This window comes from Bos indicus x Bos taurus, chromosome 1, assembly GCF_003369695.1.
Source record: "Bos indicus x Bos taurus breed Angus x Brahman F1 hybrid chromosome 1, Bos_hybrid_MaternalHap_v2.0, whole genome shotgun sequence".
NCBI classification, from domain to species: Eukaryota; Metazoa; Chordata; class Mammalia; order Artiodactyla; family Bovidae; genus Bos; species Bos indicus x Bos taurus.
In genome coordinates, this window is record NC_040076.1 from 56,181,264 (window position 1) to 56,205,284 (window position 24,021).

Below are 24,021 nucleotides of genomic sequence, written 5' to 3' on the forward strand. Positions count from 1 at the left end.
AAAATGCTAAGGTTATTCAGAACAAACTGCCTTCTTCATAATTTTACCTAAACCCAGGCTTGGTTCCCGTTTCTTTTTAGTTGATTTTTGCTCATTGTCAATAAACTCCTAGCTTAATGGCTTAAACATTAAAACTCAGTGTTAAAAAGTACCCAGTCTGTTGTCATCTATAGATCTTAGCATTTTGTCTAGAACAAAAAGTAATCAAGATCACATGCACAGGGTCATAGAACTATATTGAAGACAAGAACCTCTCCCTGACCTCAACAAATTCAAAATAGCTATATACAAAATCAGCCTAACCTTGGGGAAAATCCCAAGTGGAGTAGCTATGACAGACTGTCCTGGGAGCAGTCCCCAGAAAGCACTGACTTACAGCTCTACTGAAAGGCCTGGTAACATGCCTTTGTCTGCACCAGCAACTGCCATTGGCAACTAGTGAGAAATCAAGAAAGGGTCAGGCCAACGGGGGTTTTAATGTTTGTTTTATTTTGTTTTGGCTTTGTCTACTTGTTTTGGTCTTGATATGTAAGAAAGCATTCAACTGAGAAAATCACATATGCCAATGTTTTAAATAAGTGAGTATAATATCTTTTTACCGATTATAACCATATACTACTGTAGCTATTTTACTTTACATTACATTATAGGCATGTTATCAAATACAGACATGTAGAGACTGCCAAGAAGTGGAACTCTTCTGCCAAAGATGGAGAACTAAATAAAATGAATTGATAGGTCTATTTCAGAAGCCATATGTGCTTCTGGAATTGCTACCATCCATTTAAAGGGGAAGGTTTGCCTCTGAATGGATCAAAAGGATTCACCCAGCAGCCAGCAAGGCCTGTAACCCACTGCTGCTGCTAAGTCACTTCAATCATGTCTGACTCTGTGCAACCCCATAGATGGCAGCCCACCAGGCTCCCCATCCCTGGGATTCTCCAGGCAAGAACACTGGAGTGGGTTGCCATTTCCTTCTCCAATGCAGGAAAGTGAAAAGTGAAAGTGAAGTTGCTCAGTCATGTCCGACCCTCAGCGACCCCATGGACTGCGGCCTTCCAGGCTCCTCCGTCCATGGGATTTTCCAGGCAAGAGTACCGGAGTGGGGTGCCATTGCCTTCTCTGCTGTAACCCAGGGGTCTCATAATTCACTATAGATATGGTTCAGTTTTCATACTCAAACAAGAATGTCATCTTACCCACAAGTACAAATTATTTTGTTCACTCTTGCAAGTTTCACCAAGGTCTTCAAAGTCCTGTTGGCATCTTCTCTTGACTGAGGCTGCCATAACACACGTAGGCTTTCCTTCTCTCTCATTCTTTTAGTTTATCTATGGGACAGACATAGCACACTTTCTGTGGCTGGAGAAACTGCTCCTAGTGTTTTCCCTCCCTTTCTTTTTCCTGCTTTAAATGGCTATAATCATAAAACTTCCCTGTGGTTCAGATGAACCTATTTGCAAGTCAGGGATAGATACCAGACATAGGGAATGGATGTGTGGACATGGGGATGGGGGGTGGGGTGAACTGGGATATTGAGATTAGTGTATGTTCACTGCCATGTGTAATTCAGATAGCTACATACAAAATCAGCCTAACCTTGGGGAACCTGCTATGCAGAGCAGAGAGCTCAGCTTGGTGCTCTGTGGTGACCTGGATAGTTGGGATGAGGAATGGAGTGGGAGGGAGATCAAAGAGGGAGGAAATATATAGCTGATTCACTATATAGCTGATTCACATATAGCTGATTCACTTCGTTGTACAGCAGAAAATAATACAACACTGTAGAGCAACTATATTACAATTTTAAAACAAAAAACAAAACCTTCCTTATTAGACACATCTTCAGCTCTCACTTTATTTTGGGACATTCTGAGGTGTGCTGCAGAGTACTTTGATGATATTACTTGAAATGTTCATTAATATCCCTTTTTCATAATAATTAGACTCAATTGAAGGTCAAGAAGAGACAATAAATTTTCTAATATCTTCTTCCTTTAGCAGCTCCATGGATGCCCAGTGAAACAAACAGTTCGCCCTCCTCGGGTGCAGGTTCAACACTTCCTGGTGAGCACTTAGAGGAGGGTCTTGAGGGTCAGGGAAGGTATTAGTCGGCTTTATTTGGGAAGAGTTGGAAAAGAACTGATACAAAGCCAATCTCAGGTATTTAAAAGTGCGTCTTGATGGAAATGACAGTGAAGATGAAAATGACAGTGAATGAAGGCAAAATTCTTCTCAGTCACTCAGAAAAGTTAGTCAGAGATAAAGTCATAGATTTGCCTCTATTTTATTTCAAGATGCATTTTGGGACCAAATAAATCCATTAAAATGCATTTTAAGCTTTAATTTTCCATTGTAAAATGGAATGATTTGTTGACACGGATTTGTCTACCCAAATGTTGCACAGGAATTTTTAATAACCTTATCAAACACATTAGAATGGGGAGACCTCTAATAACCTGGGGCACTAGAGATAAACCTCTTCTCTCCATGACCCCAGCTTCAGACCTTATCCCATAATCATTTTCTCCTGGAGATTCTTTAGCAGATATTATTTTACTGTATGTGCTGTATTGTTTCTCTCTTTTTCCTTTAAATCCATAGGAAGCTTCACTCCTTTGGTAACTATTAGATCCTAGGATACTAACCTTGCATAAATTGGCCCTTAATAAACTTTACATATAATATTAGTATTTTAGGAGCATTTGAGCCATTCAGATGAGCTCTTTCTAATAGCAAGTGAAGTCCAATCATCATTTTACAACTTTTGACCAGATGGAAATGGTCCTTAGGATTACTTCAGATATTCCCTCTGTATCCCTAGGTGACATCTTCACTAGCACAACCAGAGCATCTTCAGAAGTTCCCACAACTGCCAATGTATCTACTAAAAATAATCACATCACTGGTGAGTCATTTGCCATTTTTAAAAATTTTATGTTTTATTTGCTCTACAAATATTTATTGCATGCCTATCATTTGTCAGGCACTGTGACAGCTGTTGAATATTAAAAACACTGGCTTCCTGAAGAGTATAATCTATTATAGAGGATACACAGTAAATAAATAATCATGCAATTAAATTTATTTGTGACAAATCCTATGATATAGTGCAAGATGTTGTCAGAGTCTAACAGAAAGATCTGATTGTAATTGGGGAACTAGAAAGGATTCTCTGGGGATATATTTAAAATAAAATCTGGAATGAGTAGGAATTAGCCAGGTGAAAAGTATTGAAAGATATTTCAGCTTTATGAAAGTATAGTCAGATGGTTGGAACAAAGAGTATTCCTATAATTCAACGAATAAAAGTTTGTCAATGCTAAATATAATCCTTGTTTTTTATCATAAGAGGTCAAGGTTTGCAATAAAGTTATGACCCTCCCAATGCAGATCTTGATTGTAAATTCAAGGCATAATCAACTCTTTATATTCACTTAACTGGTGAACTCTACCTGGGGATTCAGTTTATTTCATATTGAAGTTCATATAGCCCTCAGTCACTGGTGCATCATCCATCCTGCACACAGCATGGCAGTGGAGCTACAAACTGACATCCTACCAACATCTTTAACTATTGGTGCCCTAAAGAACTACCTACGACTTCCCTGGTGGCTCAGTGGAAGAATCCACCTGACAATGCAGGAGACACAGGTTCCATTCCTAGTCAATATCCCACACGCCACAGAGCAACACAGCCTGTGAACCACAATTAGCTGAGCCTGTGCTCTAGAGCTGGGGAGTCACAACTACTGATTCCCCATAGTGGAATCACCCACGTGCTGCAAGTACTGCAGCCTGCAAGCCCTAGAGTCTGTGCTCTGCAGCAAGAGGAGCCACTACAGTGAGAAGCCTGCACACCGCAACGAAGAGGAGCCCACGCTCTTTGCAACTAGAGAAAAAAGCCTGTGCAGCAACCAAGACCCAGCGCAGCCAAAATAAATAAATAAAATTATTTAAAAAGGAAAAGAACTACATACTTGAAGAATTGGGGCAAATTGGAGCTCTGCTTTTCCACCAGGACATTGCTGAAGGCAATGGCCTCATTTTCTATATTTGGCTGGGAGAAAATTAGTAAGCATTGATAGAAGATCTATCTAAAACCTGTTGTTCTTTCATTTCTCAGAAACTTTGGAGGTAAAATGTTATAGTCTACCATATTGCCAGTGTAGAATAAGTAAGTCTTGATTTCACTGAAACAGAATTGTGTGTAGTCCTAAATTGATTTCCTGTGTAATTGTTTCTTTTGTGATCGTGATATTCTAGTACTTTGAACTACTGTGAACTCTAGCCTCTGTGCATCAGCGAGCCACAGGGTTACTTAGTATAGGACTGTGTGAGCTTCCAGGGTACCGTCAGCATCTGCCTGACAAAACTAAAGTAACACGAGCACCAGGAAGACCTCCAATCCCTGGATATGTGTTGTAAGAGGAAAAATCTTCAGCGCTGGTGATCAGTGTTATGACAGAATCGTATGGCTGCCGCCCAAACTATGTAAAATATAAAAAAGATGTGGTAACAAATATTTTAAATCCAGATTTTTTGGCTTGTGTGTGTTTTATTTTTTTGAGACTTCACTTAATGAAAAGCAGTGTAATAAATCTGAAGCAATCAAATGAATTTAAAAAGTCTACACGTGGTTTATAATCTATTTAAAATAATGAAAATATTCTTTTATTAATAATTAAAAAAAGCAAAAATGTGCTTTTGCCCAAATGATTTCTGTAATCTGAAGAGCTAAAGATCTATCTATAATGTATAAGGAATTTCACTGTAGTGTTATTAGAAATAAGAAAAGCCTGGAAACAATTTAACCATCCAACATTAAGGCCAATTAAATAACCTACAGTAGATCCACACACTGGGGAACCATCCAGTCATTTAATCAAATGAGGTAAACTTCTATGCACTTCTGTGAAAAACATTCCAAGATTTTTGTTTGAGAAAGAAACCAAGAACAGAGCAGTATGTACAGTATGCCCCCATTTGTAATATGAAAGGATATATATTCACGGTACCTATATTTGCTTATATTTGCATTAAAAATTTCTGATAGGAATTAACTATTAAATAGTTCACATAATTGACTATTAAAAGTTATAACCTCTAGTGTGGGTAGCTGGCATTTGAAGAATTAAGGATACTTCCTTTTCACTGTAGTTTATATTTCTGTACTGTTTGAATTTTTAACATGAGCATAAAACACTTTTTAAAAGGAAAAAATTAAGTAACTATACAATTATAAACATTCCCTTTCATTTTCTGCCAGGCAGAACCAGACAATCTTATTTCCTAAGAGAGTTTATTTACTTAATTTTTCCTTCATGTTACAGAAAAAGTAAGACAGTCCAGAATATTGTATTTATATTGCCTCTGGCCTTCTCAGCTTCGTACTTTCAGACCTTTAGAGTGTTATAATGCCTTTTACTTTTTATTCCTCCTCCTAACACATTAATATTTCGTAAAGCATTTTAATGACTCCTTAAAGAAAAAGAATTTAAAGATAGACCAGTATTTCACACATAAAACTTTTACTTTACTGGAGTGAATTTGGAAAACAAATTTACAGATTAGCAGTTTTATGTGTTCATTCTTTTTTAAATTTTTTATTTTATATCAGAGTATAGCCAATTAACAATGTGATAGTTTCAGGTGGACTGAAAAGGGATTCAGCCATACATTCAGCCATACCACACAGGTGTCCACTCTCCCCCAAACTCCTTTCCTCTTATAAATCACATTTCATTGGCCACCCTGTGCCAGGAATTGTCCAGGGCCTTGAGAAAGTGAAAGAAAAGAAAAGATTAGGTCTGGAACATTCTAACAAGAAAGGCATTCATGTAAAAAAAAAGAAAAGAAATGCAAGTGTATAAGTGCAAAAACGATATGAGAACAAGTCATAAAAATGATCCCAGAGCACGATTGTGATCAATGAACACCCCATGGCCCTTGGAAATGCATGTTGCAGGTAAGCAAACTAATTCAATTCATCCTGCTTCCCAGTTGCCAAACTTTGGCATTAAAGTTCATCTCTCTTTATGCCCTTTTCAGGTACTGTGATCAGTAAGCCCAAAGATGGAATGTCCTGGCCGGTGATTGTGGCAGCTTTGCTCCTCTCCTGTTTCGTATTGTTTGGTCTTGGAGTGAGAAAATGGTGTCAGTACCAAAAAGAAATGTGAGTATAGTATGGAGACATGCAGGAGCAGTTACTTTTTTCAGCAGAAAATATTCACTCAACACTTTAAATATCATTCCTAGATAGTAGTGTTTCTCTCCTATGTAACTGAGGAAATAAGGCTTAGAGAAGCTCAGAGAGGCTGCCCAGCTTCCGCAGTACCACACAGTTGGAATGAGATGCACTTCAGACTTGGTGCACCTCTACCTGTTCAGGCTGAAGCACTCACTGGATGGAACATCAGTGGGCACGAAATGAGAATGGAGGCTCCCATCACCTCAAAACTGAAACTGATTTTTCTTTTTAATCTTCATTATTCTTTTCATTTTCATGCATCTCTGAAGTGCCCGGGCCCAGGTGAGCCTAGATACTGAAGTGTGAAATTGAGTAAGAAAGGTAATTTTAAGAAATTTCCAGCTGCTTTTCAGCAAAATGGGCTTTTACTGCCCTTATCCTTTCTCCCCATGGGGAAAAGAAAGCAGTCTTTTTGTTTTATTGAAATGGTTTCCAGAACTCTCCTCCCTCCACTGAGAAGTCTGAAATGGCGTGGAAGGTTAAGGCTCACTTTTCTGACTTGGCTGTTTTGGATCGGTCTGGTTCAGGCCATGCTTAGAGGAGATCTTCAGAATACACAAAGTTGATCCTCCACATATCTTAGTACTGCTGTCTCAGATAATATTGACTGTGTGGCCTGCCTTCTACTTAGTGTATCCTTGAAGACTCTAGCCACGTGCAGGGGATGTTTCGTGGTGAATAAAACACCAAACCACGAATCAGAAATTCTGGACTTTTGTCCAGGTACTACACTTTGGCCACCATGTGACCTTAAGAAATTCCTAATTCCCCAGAAAAAAACAGAATTGCAAATTTCTTAGAATGCTATCCACTTTTTAATATATATTGTCACCACTAACGCACCAGAAAACCAGGTAATAGGTGTTGGGGATTTTTATATTAAAATAAGAAAACGGGAATCTGAAAATCTGAATTGATTTTTTTGTTGTTGTTCTATATTCAAATGTCTGTGTTATATAGAGATGAAAAACAACCCCCCTCTGTTTTTCTCAGTCTCTCTCCTTCTCTCTCCCGCTAAGGAAAAATTAAGGTACTGTGGATTGATAGATAAGGGGTAGAGGTTTTTGAGTCTGCCCACAAATATGCCTCTATTTCCTGATAGCAAGAGAGCTGGAGCATTTGTACAGCTAAATCCCACACTCACCTTATGCTTATGTACTTTAGACAAAGAGATGAATTGTGCAAACATAGACCAGTACTTTCTTTATACAGAGATGACTCTAAGAGTGTTCCCTGATACAAACAGAAAGGATGCGGGTGCCATCCATCAACTCAGGGACTCAGGCAAGTTCATTTCCCACCCCCAACCTTCCCCCTGGTTCACACACAATGAGTGTGTGGTGAGGGCTGGGGGTAAGGTTAGCAAAGGGACTCAGAAAAACTGCCATCTTTGGTTCCAGAATCTGAAAATTTTTTCTCTGGAGGAATGCTTTAACCTACATAAGAGAAACACTTCCTCTATTAGGAGGCAGTTGCCATGGAGAGTGTAAGCTCTGTTTAAAAGGCTTGACTTGCTGGTCTGCTCCTCTTAAGCAAGTTGCTTAAAACCTCTGAGCCTCAGTTTTATCTGTGGAATGGTGGCAATAATACCCAATTCCTAAATGCAAATTATATAACTCTATGATAAAAAATGGTTTACAAATTATAAAATATCACAAAAATATTAATTAATGATACTAACAGGACTAGCAAGCAGGTTATGCCAGGGGAAAAAAACAGAGAGCCAGGGAAGCATGCCTCTTTCACTTTCTCTTTTCCCTTCTAAAATATATTATGCATACATACATCACCCCTAACCTTCTTAGCCTTGAATGAGCAATGTTTTGTTCCTAGCATGCAAAGACCTCCACCTTTCAAGCCACCTCCACCTCCCATCAAGTACACCTGCATTCAGGAGTCCATTGGAAGTGATCTGCCTTGTCATGAGCTGGAGACACTCTAGTCCTCTGAGGCTTTGACACACAACAAAATTCTGCTAGAATCCTGTCGAAAAAGTAGATGTCGTGCTTTATCAATATAATCGCCCTCTAGCCAAGCCTCTTCTGCAGCTGAAATGGATATCAGAAGTGTATGACCTGTTTTCCCAAAAGCTGATCCTCTTTAATCTGCATATGCCAGAAATTTAAACAAGACTGAGAGGCGATGTGAAGCATTCCACCAGTGCAGTCTACAAGGATTTTCTTGCTTATGTAAGAAGTGTAAATTAGGCTGCCGCATTAAAAAAAAAAAAAAAGAAAAAGAAAAAAAAATGCTTGCAGTGTTTTATTTTTCACTTTTAATTCCCTGAGGTGATGACAAGGGTTTTAAACTTACGTCCATACCAGATCTGCTCTTTGGGGCATCTGCCAACATTCTAAACTATTAGCCAAAATTATGTTCATCTCTGAGGGAGGGCTTCCCAGGTAACTCAGAGATAAAGAATCCACCTGCCAATGCAGGAGACACAGGAGATATGGGTTCAGTCCTTGGGTCAGAAAGTACCCTGGAGAAGAGAATGGTAACTGACTCCAGGATTCTGCCTGGAAAATCCAGATAATACACAGAGGAGCCTGGCAGGTCACATGGGATCACAAAGAGTCAGACATGACTGAGCAACTCAGCACCTGGGGTGTATTGCATTCCCCAGGAAAATTATACGATGAAAATGTGAAAGTTTCAATGAGAGTTCCATATAATGGGAAAATATAATTAGTCTTTGTATGGAAATCCAGTTGTTTATTTTCACTGGAGGAAAACAGAATACCTTGCATAAGCACCCCAGTTCCAATCTTCCTTCACTCTTCCTCCCATCATGCTCAGCCCAGGCTCCTGCCTATAGGAAGAGGAAAGAGCATAAGGATAACAAGCCAACAACCAGATATCTGGTAGCTAAGACAGTCAGGGTATAAAATTTAAGGAGCGATTCACACTCAGTCATAGACTTGCACTATCTTGTGAGTGAGTACCAGTCGCAGGCCTTGTATAACCAAGAAGATAACTGCAGAAATGACTAGAATATGCCTTCTAAGGTTAGGTCATAAAATACTTCGTAGCTTCTGCCTTGATCTCTCCTTGATCACTTGCTCTGGAAGAAGCCAGTTGCCATGCTCTGAGGACACTCAAGCAGCCCTACCAAGAGGTCCACCTGTCAAGGAACGTAGACCTCCTGCGGCAAGTAGCAGGCAGCCAGACTTGATTGAGTGAGGTCGTTAAGCCCATCCTCCAGCCCCCACTCAAGTCTTTAGGTAACTGCAACCTCACTTGATGTTTTGGCGGGGACTTCATGAGAGTCAGAGCTACCCAATTAAACCCCATCTGAATTTCTGACCTGCAGACACTGTAAGATAATAAATACTTACTGTTTAATAAGTTTGGGTTCCCAGGTAGCTCAATAGTAAAGAATCTGCCTGCCAAGCAGGAGACCCAGGTTCAATCCTTAGGTTGGGAAGATCCCCTGCAGGAGGAAATGGCAACTCACTCCAGTATTCTTGCCTGGGAAATCCCATGGACAGAGTAGCCTAGTGGGCTACAGTCTATAGGGTTGCAAAAGAGTCAGATACAACTTATCAACTAAACTACAACATAATGTATTACAGAATAATAGATAACTAATACAGTCCAATAAATGGAAAAATAAACTAATGTTTGCCTGCCTTAATTACCCTCAATTTCTCATTAGTTCTCAAGAAAGACTAACTTCATATATACATATATGACTATTGCTTCATGAGTAGTTATTTTTAATACAACTTAATCACCATTGATTTGTATAAAAGTCATTATGGTTTTATTTTTACTATTCAATTAGGAGACATGAATACAAGTAGTAGAAGTATTGGGGTAAAAATTGGCAGAGTTGGAGGATGTTTAGATCATTTTGGTAAAGGGATAGACAATTGTACAGTACAATAAGTCATGTAATTTTCAGTCTATCATATAACAAGTGTCTTATGCTGCTTTTGTCTTAGCCATCTCTTTGAAATATTCTATTCTGGTTTTATTATAAATAAGTTCTGGTCAACATTTGTAAATTCATCTCCAACTTGAATAGAGTGAACAGTTGCTTATTCATGGAGGGATACTCATTCTGTGATTTAGAGGAATTTTCTGCAAAACAGGACTCTAGACGCTGTTCAGGCAGTGTTATGATCTTGACCTCCCTCATTTGACTAAAGTGACACTTTCACCTGCACCTTAAAAATTTTAAGTTCAGAGAGCCTGTCTCAAACCAGCAGCTCCTCTCTCTACAAGTGGATTTAGTTCTGTCTCACTGGAGAAGTAGCAACTTTGCACCGTAATCCCTAAGATTTCTGAATGCCTTCATTATTGACTTAATTTTCACTAAGAAGAAGCCATACATAAGCCTTTTAATCACTCATTCCCAAAGGATGGTGTGTTAGATAACATTGTTGTTCAGAAATATTCATTTCTTTACTCACCTGCATCATGAGCACATCTTGACCTTGGGCTTGGCCATATGACTTGCTTTGGACAATGGAATATCATGGACCTGACTTACCCAAGACTTGAAAGTTGCTTGTGTGGTTGGACTCACTCTCTTGTTCTCTGCCATAATCATAAAAAGAACATTTTCAGGATAGGCTGTTAGCTCCAAGAAGAAACACTCAAACCAGGCCCAGTTGAGACAAACCAATCTCCAACCTAACTCAAATGTGCATTATTAAAGAGTCTGATTGTTACTTATCATTATTATAGCAAAAGTTAATCTATACACATAAGTCCAGAAGTAGACATATTTTAGGTCTTTCTCAGGTACTAGAGTAAGAGATAAAGTCAAACTTAATTCAAACAAAATAATCATTTTCCTTGATTCAGCATAAGTTTTTTTTTAGCTAATGAACATATGGTTGGCTTGACCAAGTTAACTTTGCAGTGTAGATCTTTAAAATCATAAAATATATGATCATGTTGGGCATTAGAGGTCATACTATAAATAAAGAGTTACAGAGTATGTGAAATCGACTTCCCAAGGTCACATAATTAAAAGTGATAGAGCCAAAATGATGAGCCAGCTCTCTGAATTCCAGTCCAGAATGTGATCAGTCTCCATTATATCATGATATTTAATTTCTTTGGTATCTCCTTTTACTATAGACAAGAGCTATTTTCTGTGCACTTAAGTAAATATTGATTTTTTTCTAATGTCAAGGTAGTATATTCTGAAAATTGTTGATAGAAAAAAAAGAAAGTAGAAATAATTGGGCCCTGGGGTAAGATGGCCAGGAAAGTGTGCAAAAAAAAAAAAAAAGAAAGAAAAAGAAATGACTAGGAAATGAAAAGAGAAAAGAAATAATCAAGATCAGAAGCTGGAAAGAAGTTTAAAGTAACTAAGGCTGGAGATCAAGGAAAGGACCTTGTTTCAGAGGCTCTGAGCAGGGGGAGAGGTTCTTGAAGGCAGCCCTCTCGGGACTCTGATTTCAGAGAATGATTTGGGCTTGAACTTGAAGGTTGAATCAGCAGAAACACAGAAACTTTGTTTTTTGAGAGTTTGTAGACATAGCCTGAGTTTTTGAAGACAGCAACCATGGCTGTGCCCACCAGATGAAGCTTGAATGTCCAGCAGAGACATCGGAAATGGTGAGTAGAAGTTACCACTATGGGAGAAAAAGACATTAACTTGCAGAAATGAGCTGAGGTTCCAGCCAAAACCACACAGTAATATGATGGGAACAGAACTCTTTATTTCTCAACTTTTTTTCCCCTGGATTCTCTGATTGCTAACAAGGCTAAATGCTACAGCCAGGAAGATGCAACTAGACAGCAAAAGAACATGACTTTAGGTCAGGACCAGGGAACACTTTTGAAATTACTCTTAACCCCTGTCTAGTGCTTCTCTAATGGCTCTAGGCATTGGCTGGGTGCAAATTAACAAAGGAATGAGAACAATAGAATCTAAATTTTTCTCCCCAACCAGCATCTTTATACTCTCCTGAGATCCAACCAGTCCATTCTGAAGGAGATCAGCCCTGGGATTTCTTTGGAAGGACTGATGCTAAAGCTGAAATTCCAGGACTTTGGCCACCTCATGCGAAGAGTTGACTCATTGGAAAAGACTGTGATGCTGGGAGGGATTGGGGGCAGGAGGAGAAGGGGACGACAGAGGATGAGATGGCTGGATGGCATCACTGACTCAATGGATGTGAGTCTGGGTGAACTCCGGGAGTTGGTGATGGACAGGGAGGCCTGGCGTGCTGCGATTCATGGGGTCGCAAAGAGTCAGACACTACTGAGCGACTGAACTGAACCTGAATTCGCAAACTAACAAAGAACGTAACCAAAGTTGTTGTCGTTCAGTTGCTCAGTCATGTCTGACTCCTTGTGACCCCATGGAAGCCTGGCATGCTGCAGTCCATGGGGGTTGCAAAGAGTCAGACACAACTGAGCGATTGAACAACAACAACAACCTCGGTTACATTCTTTGTTGGTTTGCTCACTCAGATCCCTCATATTAGCTCAAAGTCTCTGTGGGATTGTGATCATAAGGAGCAACACTGAGGGAAATAAAGAAGAGTAACAAACCCAAGGTGACGACATAAAAAGAGAACACAGGTCCGGCCTCATCTAGCTACCCTTGATAAATACCCAGAATCTGTCTGCCCAGAGTTCTGTTAGACAACTCCCATTTACTGTCCAAAAAAGTCATACCACCAAACGAAACTGATCATAGCGTTAAAGCCATTCACCTATCACCAGAAAATACTCAGAGGCACTGGGAAGGCAGAGTGAAGTGGACGAAACAACAGTCATATGAGTTGTGAAAGGAAATTTGATAATGGACCTGTCAACTGTGTAAAGAGTTAACATCTCTTAAGCATGTGAAACTATATGAAACCGGTGGATTCCTGTTATAATACATCAGTCAAAACCCATGGAAGGTACATCAAGAGTGAAACTTAAAGTTTGGACTTAGGGTTATAATTATATGTCTGTATAGGTTCATTGCATATTCAAAAGCAGAGACATTACTTTGCCAACAAAGGTTCGTCTAGTCAAGGCTATGGTTTTTCCTGTGGTCATGTATGGATGTGAGAGTTGGACTGTGAAGAAGGCTGAGCACCGAAGAATTGATGCTTTTGAACCGTGGTGTTGGAGAAGACTCTTGAGAGTCCCTTGGACTGCAAGGAGAGCCAACCAGTCCATTCTGAAGGAGATCAGCCCTGGGATTTCTTTGGAAGGAATGATGCTAAAGCTGAAACTCCAGTACTTTGGCCACCTCATGCGAAGAGTTGACTCATTGGAAAAGACTGTGATGCTGGGAGGGATTGGGGGCAGGAGGAGAAGGGGACGACAGAGGATGAGATGGCTGGATGGCATCACTGACTCGATGGCCGTGAGTCTGAGTGAACTCCGGGAGTTGGTGATGGACAGGGAGGCCTGGCGTGCTGCCATTCATGGGGTCGCAAAGAGTTGGACACGACTGAGCAACTGATCTAATCTGATCTGATCTGGTATCTATATTTGTATAATACATATATAGACTATTATTACAATGTATATAATGTATAATGTATTATATAATGTTACTATATAGTTAAATATCGTAATAATACAGTAATAGTATATATTATTATATAGTTAAACATATACACACATATACTATAGTATATATACTTGTATATATACTAATATATATAGTTATAGTATAAAGTACTATATAGTTAAACATATATATCCATATACTATAGTGTATATATATATACACACATGTCCTATATCACTGTTGTATACATACTACTGTAACTATGTCTGTGTATGAATATATATATATATTTCCAGATGCAAAGAGAAGAAAATCGATAAATTTGACTACTTAAAGAAAAACAATTTGCAGATAATAAAGAGGAGTGAAAAGGCAAATGATAAACTGGGTGAAAATATCCACAACATAAATCACAAATAAAGAATGATAAATAATTTGCAAAATGATAAAGAACTTACAAATAGTGAGGATAATAAAGCCGAAAAATTCTGTGGGGAAAAAATGGGTCAAACATATGACACCAATGATTTCACAAAAAAAGATATGTAAATAACACTTGAACACTTGAAAAAAATTTCAAATTCATTCATATTAAAAGAAATGCAAATTAAAACTTCATTGAGACGTTATTCCTTCCCATTCACTTGTCAAGAATTTGAGAAGTTTGACAACATGCTCTATTGTCAAGGCGGTGGGGAAACAGGCACTCTCCTGTGTTGCTGAAGGGAATGCAAAATGGAACAACCACTGTGGACAGGAACTGACAGTATCAAACCAAACTACATATTAATTTATCTTAGACTTGGCAGTTTCTCTTTAAGAATTTATCCTGAAGCTCAACTTCCAACAATATCAAACTATATATACACAAGATAATTCTTGACAGCATTATTTGTCATTGCCAAGTACTAAAAAACTATCTGAATGTCCAAACAGTAGATTGAAAGGATAAACGATAGTAAATTTTTTTAAAAATAGAAACTGTACAGCTGTAAAATCAAGAAAGAAAATGTCTGTTGACTAATACGAAGTGATTTCCAGGAGACATCATTAAGGGAAGAAAGCAAAGAGTATATAATATGCTACCTTTGTGTAAGAAAGAAGGAAAAATAAGGGGGGAATGTGTCTGTATAACTATTTATGTATACAATTTGTAGATTAATATTATGATATCCACCTGGCCCTATTGGTGGTGGTAATTTTGATTGTGCATGTGTTGTAAGTAGTTATGCATGCCTGTCTTTCCCACATTTGTCTTCTGAATGAACCAAGAAGCAAAGGTATTCTAGTAGCACATTTGACACTCAGATCTTGTTCACTATAATTTCATGCTGAAAGGAATCAGAACTTTCAGAGAAATGTTTGCTTAAGGGCAAAATAGATGTAATGTATGACTGGTATGTCTTACATCAGAAAATAACACATTCCAAAAAAATGTTGGAGGGTATGTTAGAAGGATGCAGGAGTCACCTTGAAGTCTCCTACTCCTACAGACATAGGACAATTTGAATGCCAATATAATTACGTATACTAATGAATTAGAAGCCACTGAAAAAAGTAAGAATTCATAAATCCTTATAGCAGATACATAGGAAGAGAGAGATCTAGAGAGACAGGAGGAAGGGAGGGAGGGAGGAAGGAAGGGGAAAGAGAGAGCTTTTGCCTACAGTAGAATGCTGAGAACTGTTTCGTAAATATAGAGTGCTGGAGTTGGAAAGTCATTATTTTGTAATCATTATAGTAAAGATCAAATCAGGCTAGATTCATTGACAAATACTAAATAAGGAGGATATTTTCGTGATAATCAAGGTATTTGCATGGCCTCAAAATGGTCTCCCTGAAGTATGCTTATTAGTTACAAGAGAGGGAAAAGAAACAGCAATTATGTAGTGGAGAAATTAAACAATTTGACCCGTGATCAAAATTAACTTCAGTGAGGGACAGATGAACATCTGCTCCTTCAGATTTTATACCCTTGGGGGGACACACTATTCCATTTGCAGCATTAAGGCAGAGAATGAATAAGCTGAATCCAGTCACAAAGCAACATCAGATAGACACAAAATGAGAAATGTCTAAAGGCCAAAAAAGGGGCTTTAAAAATATCCCAGAACAAATGTTAAAAGACATGGCAATTCATTGCCACCAGGTGGCGCTAGTGGTAAAGAACCCGCCTGCCAATGCAGGAACATGAGACCGAGGATAAAGATCCCGTGGAGAAGGGAATGGAAACCCACTCCAGTATTCTTGCCTGGAGAATCCCATGGACAGAGGAGCCTGGTGGGCTATATAGTCCATAGGGTCGCAAAGAGTTGGACACGACTAGCGACTGAGCATGCACACACAACTTTAGCCTGGATCCTTTTCTGGAGGGGTTAAAACTACAAAGGAAATCTGGAAAATCAGAGCTGACATTTGCCAGATCAGCTGACAAAATTGGAATATGGGCAGAAGACTAGATAAAAGTATCAATAACTCTACTCTGGTTATGTAAGAGAATATTCCTATTCTCAGGAAATACACACTGAAGTATTTAGAGTAAACTGCCATAAAGTATATATAACTTACTCCCAAGTGGGTACGTGCATATGTATGCATATATCCATAGATACATGCATGCATATGTACATATACATGCAGAGAGAGAGAAAAGCAGATGATAAAAATGTTAACAATAGATGAATCGAGGTAAAGGGGATATGTGGGTTTTTTTTTTTTTTTTACTCTTTTTATTTTTGCAAACATTTTTGAAGTTTGAATATATTTCCAAATATAAAGTTTTAAGAAAAAAGTGCTTAAGTAAGACCCTAAAAAATGATCAGACACGACTGAAGTGACTTAGCACACATAAATAATGCTTGATTTGACTCAAAACCAGCCTATTTTTTCAAACATGGCAACCCTTAGACAATATGACAAGATGCAAAGATCTGTTTATTCGAGGGAGTTTTCTTTCTCTATTCCTAAATGTTGCTTAATCTCAAAGTTCAGGCAAATATCAATGAGGATTCATCCTGCAAATTCAGTGTTTTTGTTGCATTTCTGGGCTTGCTTACTCTGCCTTAGGTACTGGCTGGGAGCCCCCAAAACTTCAATCAATTTTTCTTTCTTAAGGAAATGAATAGAATTCTTTTATTTCCCTAGAACTCCAGGGTAAACTTTTCCTCTCACCATTAAACCACTTTATATCAAAAGAGACTAAGCTGTCTTTCCCAAATTCACCTTGAAGAATTCAACTGAAGAGAGAAACTTTGGTTCCTACTAAACCCTTAAGCAGTGTTTTCTGTTGACACCTCAGCAGAAATCGTGGGAACAGTTCAAAGTCAAAGCAGTCCCTGTGCAAGATGCCGCACACAAGGCAGTGAGGGATGATGCAGCTCCCGTTCAGCCTTCCTACTGGAGGCTCCCCAAGCAGAAGACCCAGCAGCCACTTCCCCTCCTACTACAGAACTTTATCCATGTCTCAAATTTTTAGTAAACAGCTGGACCATTGTATGTTTAGTCAATAAATACGTAAAGATACTCTATCTCACCAAGACCAAACTTTCTAGTCTGTTGTGCTGCTTTGGTGGCATGTTCAAATCGAAACTCGCAGTCAAGGAAATGCAGGCCATGATCTCCTCTGTTAGACTGGAATGTCCTCAGGAGTGTGAGGTTACTTTACACAGCTCAGCAACCCCAGAGCGAGGGCAATGTCTGGGATAAGTTAGTGCTCAATTACATATGGTATGAGTAAGTGACAGGAGGTGGCAAATGAGCGAAGAGGAGAAAGAAAAATGTCAGCCGAACAGAGAACTAAGCTAAAACAAGTGACAGTCTCTCACTCAATCTGGTGGGCTGAGATTTATGGGATTTTTTTACTCCATGTCTCACACCATCCACTTGAAAAATACATTCTTCAAAACGTTCTTATTGTCAGATTAGAGGAGACCAGAGCTTCAATCTGGGTAGTTTGACTGATGCTTTAGATTGAATAGGTTTCTGGGTCAGTTTTAAAGTTTCTCTTTGGTGTAATCAGTCAGATTATCCACAGGTACAGAGAAAAAGCCAGATCCAGGGAACCAGTGAAAACTAAAATAAGTATACAGACACCAAAATAAGTATACAGGGGAGGGGAGGGGCGTGGATGAGGAGACATTTGTCAAAGGGCACAAACTTCCAGTTACAAGAGGTGTAAGTTCTAGAGAATCCAAAGAACAGCAGAGTGACTATGCAGTGCGTGCTAAGTCATTTCAGTCATGTCCGACTCTGCAATCCCATGGACAGTAGCCCACCAGGCTCCTCTGTCCATGGAATTCTCCAGGCAAGGATACTGGAGAGGGTTGCCATGCCCTCCTCCAGGGGATCTTCCCAACCCAAAGATCGAAGCCTCATGTCTTACATCTCCTGCATTGGCAGGGGGATTCTTTATCACTAGCGCTACTTGGGAAGTCCAGTTTATGTAGTACCGTATAGCAATTACATGTTTGAAACTTGCTAAAAGAAACTGATGTTAAATTTTGTCACCAAAACAACAACAACAAAATGTAATTATGTGAGGCAAGGGACGTATAAACTAACCTTATTGTAGTGAACATTTTCCAGCATATATATGTATCAAGTCTGTACATCTTAAACTTACACAATATTATATGTCAATTATCTCAGTAAAACTGGAAGAAGAAGAAAAAAAAAAAAAAAACACCAATTACCCAGGTGAGGATCCATGGTCTGAACAGATCTCAGCAGATCAAAGAATCAGATCAGATCAGTCGCTCAGTCGTGTCTGACTCTTTGCGACCCCATGAATTGCAGCACGCCAGGCCTCCCTGTCCATCACCAACTCCCGGAGTTCACCCAGACTCACGTCCATCGAGTCAGTGATGCCATCCAGCCATCTCATCCTCTGTCGTCCCCTTCTCCTCCTGCCCCCAATCCCTCCCAGCATCACAGTCTTTTCCAATGTGTCAACTCTTCGCATGAGGTGGCCAAAGTACTGGAGTTTCAGCTTTAGCATCATTCCTTCCAAAGAAATCCCAGGGCTGATCTCCTTCAGAATGGACTGGTTGGATCTCCTTGCAGTCCAAGGGACTCTCAAGAGTCTTCTTCAACACTACAGTTCAAAAGCCTCAATTCTTCGGTGCTCAGCCTTCTTCACAGTCCAAATCTCACATCCATACATGACCACAGAAAAAACCATAGCCTTGACTAGACGGACCTTTGTTGGCAAAGTAATGTCTCCGCTTTTGAATTTGCTATCTAGGTTGGTCATAACTTTCCTTCCAAGGAGTAAGCGTCTTTTAATTTCATGGCCGCAGTCACCATCTGTAGTGATTTTGGAGCCCAGAAAAATAAAGTCTGACACTGTTTCCACTGTTTCCCCATCTATTTCCCATGAGGTGATGGGACCATATGCCATGATCTTCGTTTTCTGAATGGTGAGCTTTAAGCCAACTTTTTCACTCTCCACTTTCACTTTCATCAAGAGGCTTTTGAGTTCCTCTTCACTTTCTGCCACAAGGGTGGTGTCATCTGCATATCTGAGGTTATTGATATTTCTCCTGGCAATCTTGATTCCAGCTTGTGTGGAATCAGTCCAGCATTTCAGTCCAGAATTCCAGTCCAGCATTTCTCATGATGTACTCTGCATATAAGTTAAATAAACAGGGTGACAATATACAGCCTTGAAGTACTCCTTTTCCTGTTTGGAACCAGTCTGTTGTTCCATGTCCAGTTCTAACTGTTGCTTCCTGACCTGCATACAGATTTCTCAAGAGGCAGATCAGGTGGTCTGGTATTCCCATCTCTTTCAGAATTTTCCACAGTTTATTGTGATCCACACAGTCAAAGGCTTTGGCATAGTCAATAAAGCAGAAATAGATGTTTTTCTGGAACTCTCTTGCTTTTTCTATGATCCAGCGGATGTTGGCAATTTGACCTCTGGTTCCTCTGCCTTTTCTAAAACCAGCTTGAACATCAGGAAGTTCACGGTTCATGTATTGCTGAAGCCTGGCTTGGAGAATTTTGAGCATTACTTTGCTAGCGTGTGAGATGAGTGCAATTGTGCGGTAGTTTGAGCATTCTTTGGCATTGCCTTTCTTTGGGATTGGAATGAAAACTGACCTTTTCCAGTCCTGTGGCCACTGCTGAGTTTTCCAAATATGCTGGCATATTGAGTGCAGCACTTTCACAGCATCATCTTTCAGGATTTGAAATAGCTCAACTGGAATTCCATCACCTCCACTAGCTTTGTTCGTAGTGATGCTTTCTAAGGCCCACTTGACTTCACATTCCAGGATGTCTGGCTCTAGGTCAGTGATCACACCATCGTGATTATCTGGGTCATGAAGATCTTTTTTGTACAGTTCTTCTGTGTATTCTTGTCATCTCTTCTTAATATCTTCTGCTTCTGTTAGGTCCATACCATTTCTGTCCTTTATCAAGCTCATCTTTGCATGAAATGTTCCTTTGGTATCTCTGATTTTCTTGAAGAGATCCCTAGTCTTTCCCATTCTGTTGTTTTCCTCTATTTCTTTGCACTGATTGCTGAAGAAGGCTTTCTTATCTCTTCTTGCTATTCTTTGGAACTCTGCATTCAGATGTTTATATCTTTCCTTTTCTCCTTTGCTTTTCGCTTCTCTTCTTTTCACAGCTATTTGTAAGGCCTCCCCAGACAGCCATTTTGCTTTTTTGCATTTCTTTTCTATGGAAATGGTCTTGATCCCTGTCTCCTGTACAATGTTACGAACCTCATTCCATAGTTCATCAGGCACTCTATCTATCAGATCTAGTCCCTTAAATCTATTTCTCATTTCCACTGTATAATCATAAGGGATTTGATTTAGGTCATACCTGAATGGTCTAGTGGTTTTCCCTACTGTCTTCAATTTAAGTCTGAATTTGGCAATAAGGAGTTCATGGTCTGAGCCACAGTCAGCTCCTGGTATTGTTTTTGCTGACTGTATAGAGCTTCTCCATCTTTGGCTGCAAAGAATATAATCAATCTGATTTCCGTGTTGACCATCTGGTGATGTCCATGTATAGAGTCTTCTCTTGTGTTGTTGGAAGAGGGTGTTTGTTATGACCAGTGCATTTTCTTGGCAAAACTCTATTAGTCTTTGCCCTGCTTCATTCCATATTCCAAGGCCAAATTTGCCTGTTACTCCAGGTGTTTCTTGACTTCCTACTTTTGCATTCCAGTCCCCTATAATGAAAAGGATATCTTTTTTGGGTATTAGTTCTAAAAGGTCTTGTAGGTCTTCATAGAACCGTTCAACTTCAACTTCTTCAGCGTTAATGGTTGGGGCATATGGATTACTGTGATATTGAATGGTTTGCCTTGGAAACGAACAGAGATCAAAGAATAGTCTTGGGAATTCTGCAAGTGAAGATTTTTCCTGATCAAGAGCAAAGAGTTAAGTCTTAGGTAGGAATTTTTGGTCCTCTCTTACTTTAAGGAGATAGTCCTGTTTCTAATGGCCAGAGAAATTCGGCCTATGTCATTGATTCTCCAACTGCTGTTGCTCCATGTTGCCCACAGTTTGGGCGGATGGATACTAATTCCAGTTTTGTCTGAAATCCACGCAACAGTCTTCCACCTTGCTGAACTGGATCAGAGCATGAGGGAACCAAGAGCTTTGCTATGTCTAATAAGACTCTTCATGCCTTTCCCTCAGACCTGAGACTCTCATGTTAGGGGTCATGAATGCCCATTGATACGGATGTGTGCCAGAGGGATTCAAAGTCACCAGAGAAAACTAGATCATCAGTTTTATTCAAGTGTGATAGATGTCTAGTCAAGGCTATGGTTTTTCCAGTGGTCATGTATAGATGTGAGAGTTGGACTGTGAAGAAGGCTGAGCGCTGAAGAATTGATGCTTTTGAACTGTGGTGTTGGAGAAGACTCTTGAGAGTCCCTTGGACTGCAAGGAGAGCCAACCAGTCCATTCTGAAGGAGATCAGCCCTGGGATTTCTTTGGAAGGAATGATGCTAAAGCTGAAACTCCAGTACTTTGGCCACCTCATGTGAAAAGTTGACTCGTTGGAAAAGACTGTGATGCTGGGAGGGATTGGGGGCAGGAGGAGAAGGGGACGACAGAGGATGAGATGGCTGGATGGCATCACTGACTCGATGGACGTGAGTCTGGGTGAACTCCGGGAGTTGGTGATGGACAGGGAGGCCTGGCGTGCTGCGATTCATGGGGTCGCAAAGAGTCAGACATGACTGAGCGACTGATCTGATCTGAATAGATGTACAACAAAATCAGTTTTTTATTCAAATATAGTTGATTCACAATATTGTCTTAGTTTTGGGTATATAACAAAGTTATTCAGTTATATACATATATATAGTCTTTTTCATATTCTTTTCCATTATGGTTTATTACAGAATTTGAATATATTTCCCTGTGCTATACAATGGGACCTTGTTGTTTATCCCTTCTATCTGTAATAGTTTACATCCACTAATCCTAAACTCCCAATCCATCCCTCCACCACCCCCATTCCCCTTGGCAACTGCAAGTCTGTTCTTTATGTCTGTGAGTCTGTTTCTGTCTTATAAATAAATTCATCTGTTTCATATTTTAGATTCCACATATAAGTGATATCATGTGGTATTTGTCTTTCTGACTTAGTATGATCATCTCTGGGTCCATTCATGCTGCTGAAAATGGCATTATTTCATTCCTTTATATCAGATCAGATCAGATCAGATCAGTTGCTCAGTCGTGTCTGACTCTTTGCGACCCCATGAATCACAGCACGCCAGGCCTCCCTGTCCATCACCAATTCCCGGAGTTCACTCAGACTCATGTCCATCGAGTCAGTGATGCTGAGTAATATTCTATTGTGTATATATATATATACACACACACACACACCATATCTTATTTATCTGTTCATCTGTTAGTGACATTTAGGTTGCTTCATGTCTTGGTTATTGAAAATTGTTCAGCAGTGAACACCAGGAAGCATGTGTATTTTCAAATTATGGTTTTCTTTGAATATATGCCCAGGAGTGGGATTGCTGGATCATATGGCAGCTCCATTTTCAGTTTTTTGAGACATCTCCATGCTGTTTTCCATAGTGGCTACACAAATTTACACTCCCACTGACAGTATAGGAGGGCTCCCTTTCCTCCACATCCTCTCTAGCATTTGTTATTTGTAGATTTTTTAATGATGGCCAATCTGAGCAGTGTATGGTGGTTCCTTATTGTGGTTTTATTTTGCATTTCCCTAGTAATTAGCAATGTTGAGCATCTTTTCATGTGTTTATTGGCCATCTGTGTCTTCCTTGGACAAAGATCTACCTAAGTCTTCTGCCCTTCTTTGTTCATTGAGTTTTGGGCTTTTGTTGTTGTTGTTATTGAGCTGTTTTAGCTGTTCATATATGCAAAATTTGAATGAATTTGTAAGAAAAAAAAACATTCAAGTTGAAAGAAATGCCAGGATGAATGATTACCACAGGGGCTCTGGCAGTATGAACATACCCTTCTCTAGGGTCAGGGCACCTCAGGTGGAAGAGTTGAGGAGTTCTGCCCTCGGACCACACACACACACCAGTCCCACCAGGACTGAGGCGCTGGAAACACCAGAGATGACTCCCATCCTGGCCATTCATACTCCCCATGCTGAGAACTTCACTAAGTATTTTCTAGGACTGGCTTCCTGAGATCAGAGCATTTCATCCTAGGTGTTGAATATGGGGAAGGAGTAGAGAAAATTTTGAGTTTTGGCCTTGAGCAGAGGCTAGAGTGTATAACTAATATAAAGACTTTATTATAAAACCACTCCCCAAATCACAACTCAAGTTTATGCTGGTAGCAGCATGATTTTAGAACTTTGGTTTCATATTTCTAGAAAAGATATTCCAGTAGTCTCAAGTCCAGCAAAAGAAGTAAAAGATTTGAGTAAAACAGTGTAATAAAGAGGGGAGGGATGAATGGCTTCAGTGTGTAAAGATACAGCTTTATATTCAGAGAAGGGGAAAAGCAGAATATGATTGGAAGGAGCATAAAGCTCACGTAGTTCAATCTTCCATCGAAGTTTTCACCACCTCCCTGTCTTATTGTTAACTTGGCTTGGATGCTTCCAGTCTTAGGGACTCATTTCCTCCCTACTTCATTATTATGCCAAACTCTGACTTCGAGAACTCTGACTTGGCTGAAACAGAAAGGGATTTTCCAGGTGGTGCTAGTGCTAAATAATCCCCCTGCCAATGCAGGAGACATGAGAACCTTGGATTCAATCCCTGGGTCGGGAAGATCCCCTGGAGGAGGGCACACGGCAACCCACTCCAGTAGTCTTG

General features: G+C 39.7%; 1 protein-coding gene across 2 annotated transcripts in view; it reads left to right on the plus strand.

Moving 5' to 3' along the window:
• Positions 1–8,482, plus strand: part of CD96 (CD96 molecule) — a 96,811-nt gene extending 88,329 nt beyond the window's left edge. Inside the window, exons 11-14 of one of the 2 annotated variants that reach the window (XM_027516006.1) lie at positions 2,002–2,067; positions 2,825–2,908; positions 6,052–6,175; positions 8,084–8,482. In XM_027516006.1, the coding sequence (XP_027371807.1) occupies positions 2,002–2,067; positions 2,825–2,908; positions 6,052–6,175; positions 8,084–8,192 (383 nt within the window). In that variant the 3' untranslated portion in view covers positions 8,193–8,482. The remainder of the gene's footprint in view (positions 1–2,001; positions 2,068–2,824; positions 2,909–6,051; positions 6,176–8,083) is intronic. The other variant, XM_027516088.1, reaches the window with a different exon arrangement.
• Positions 8,483–24,021: the final 15,539 nt, after the last annotated feature.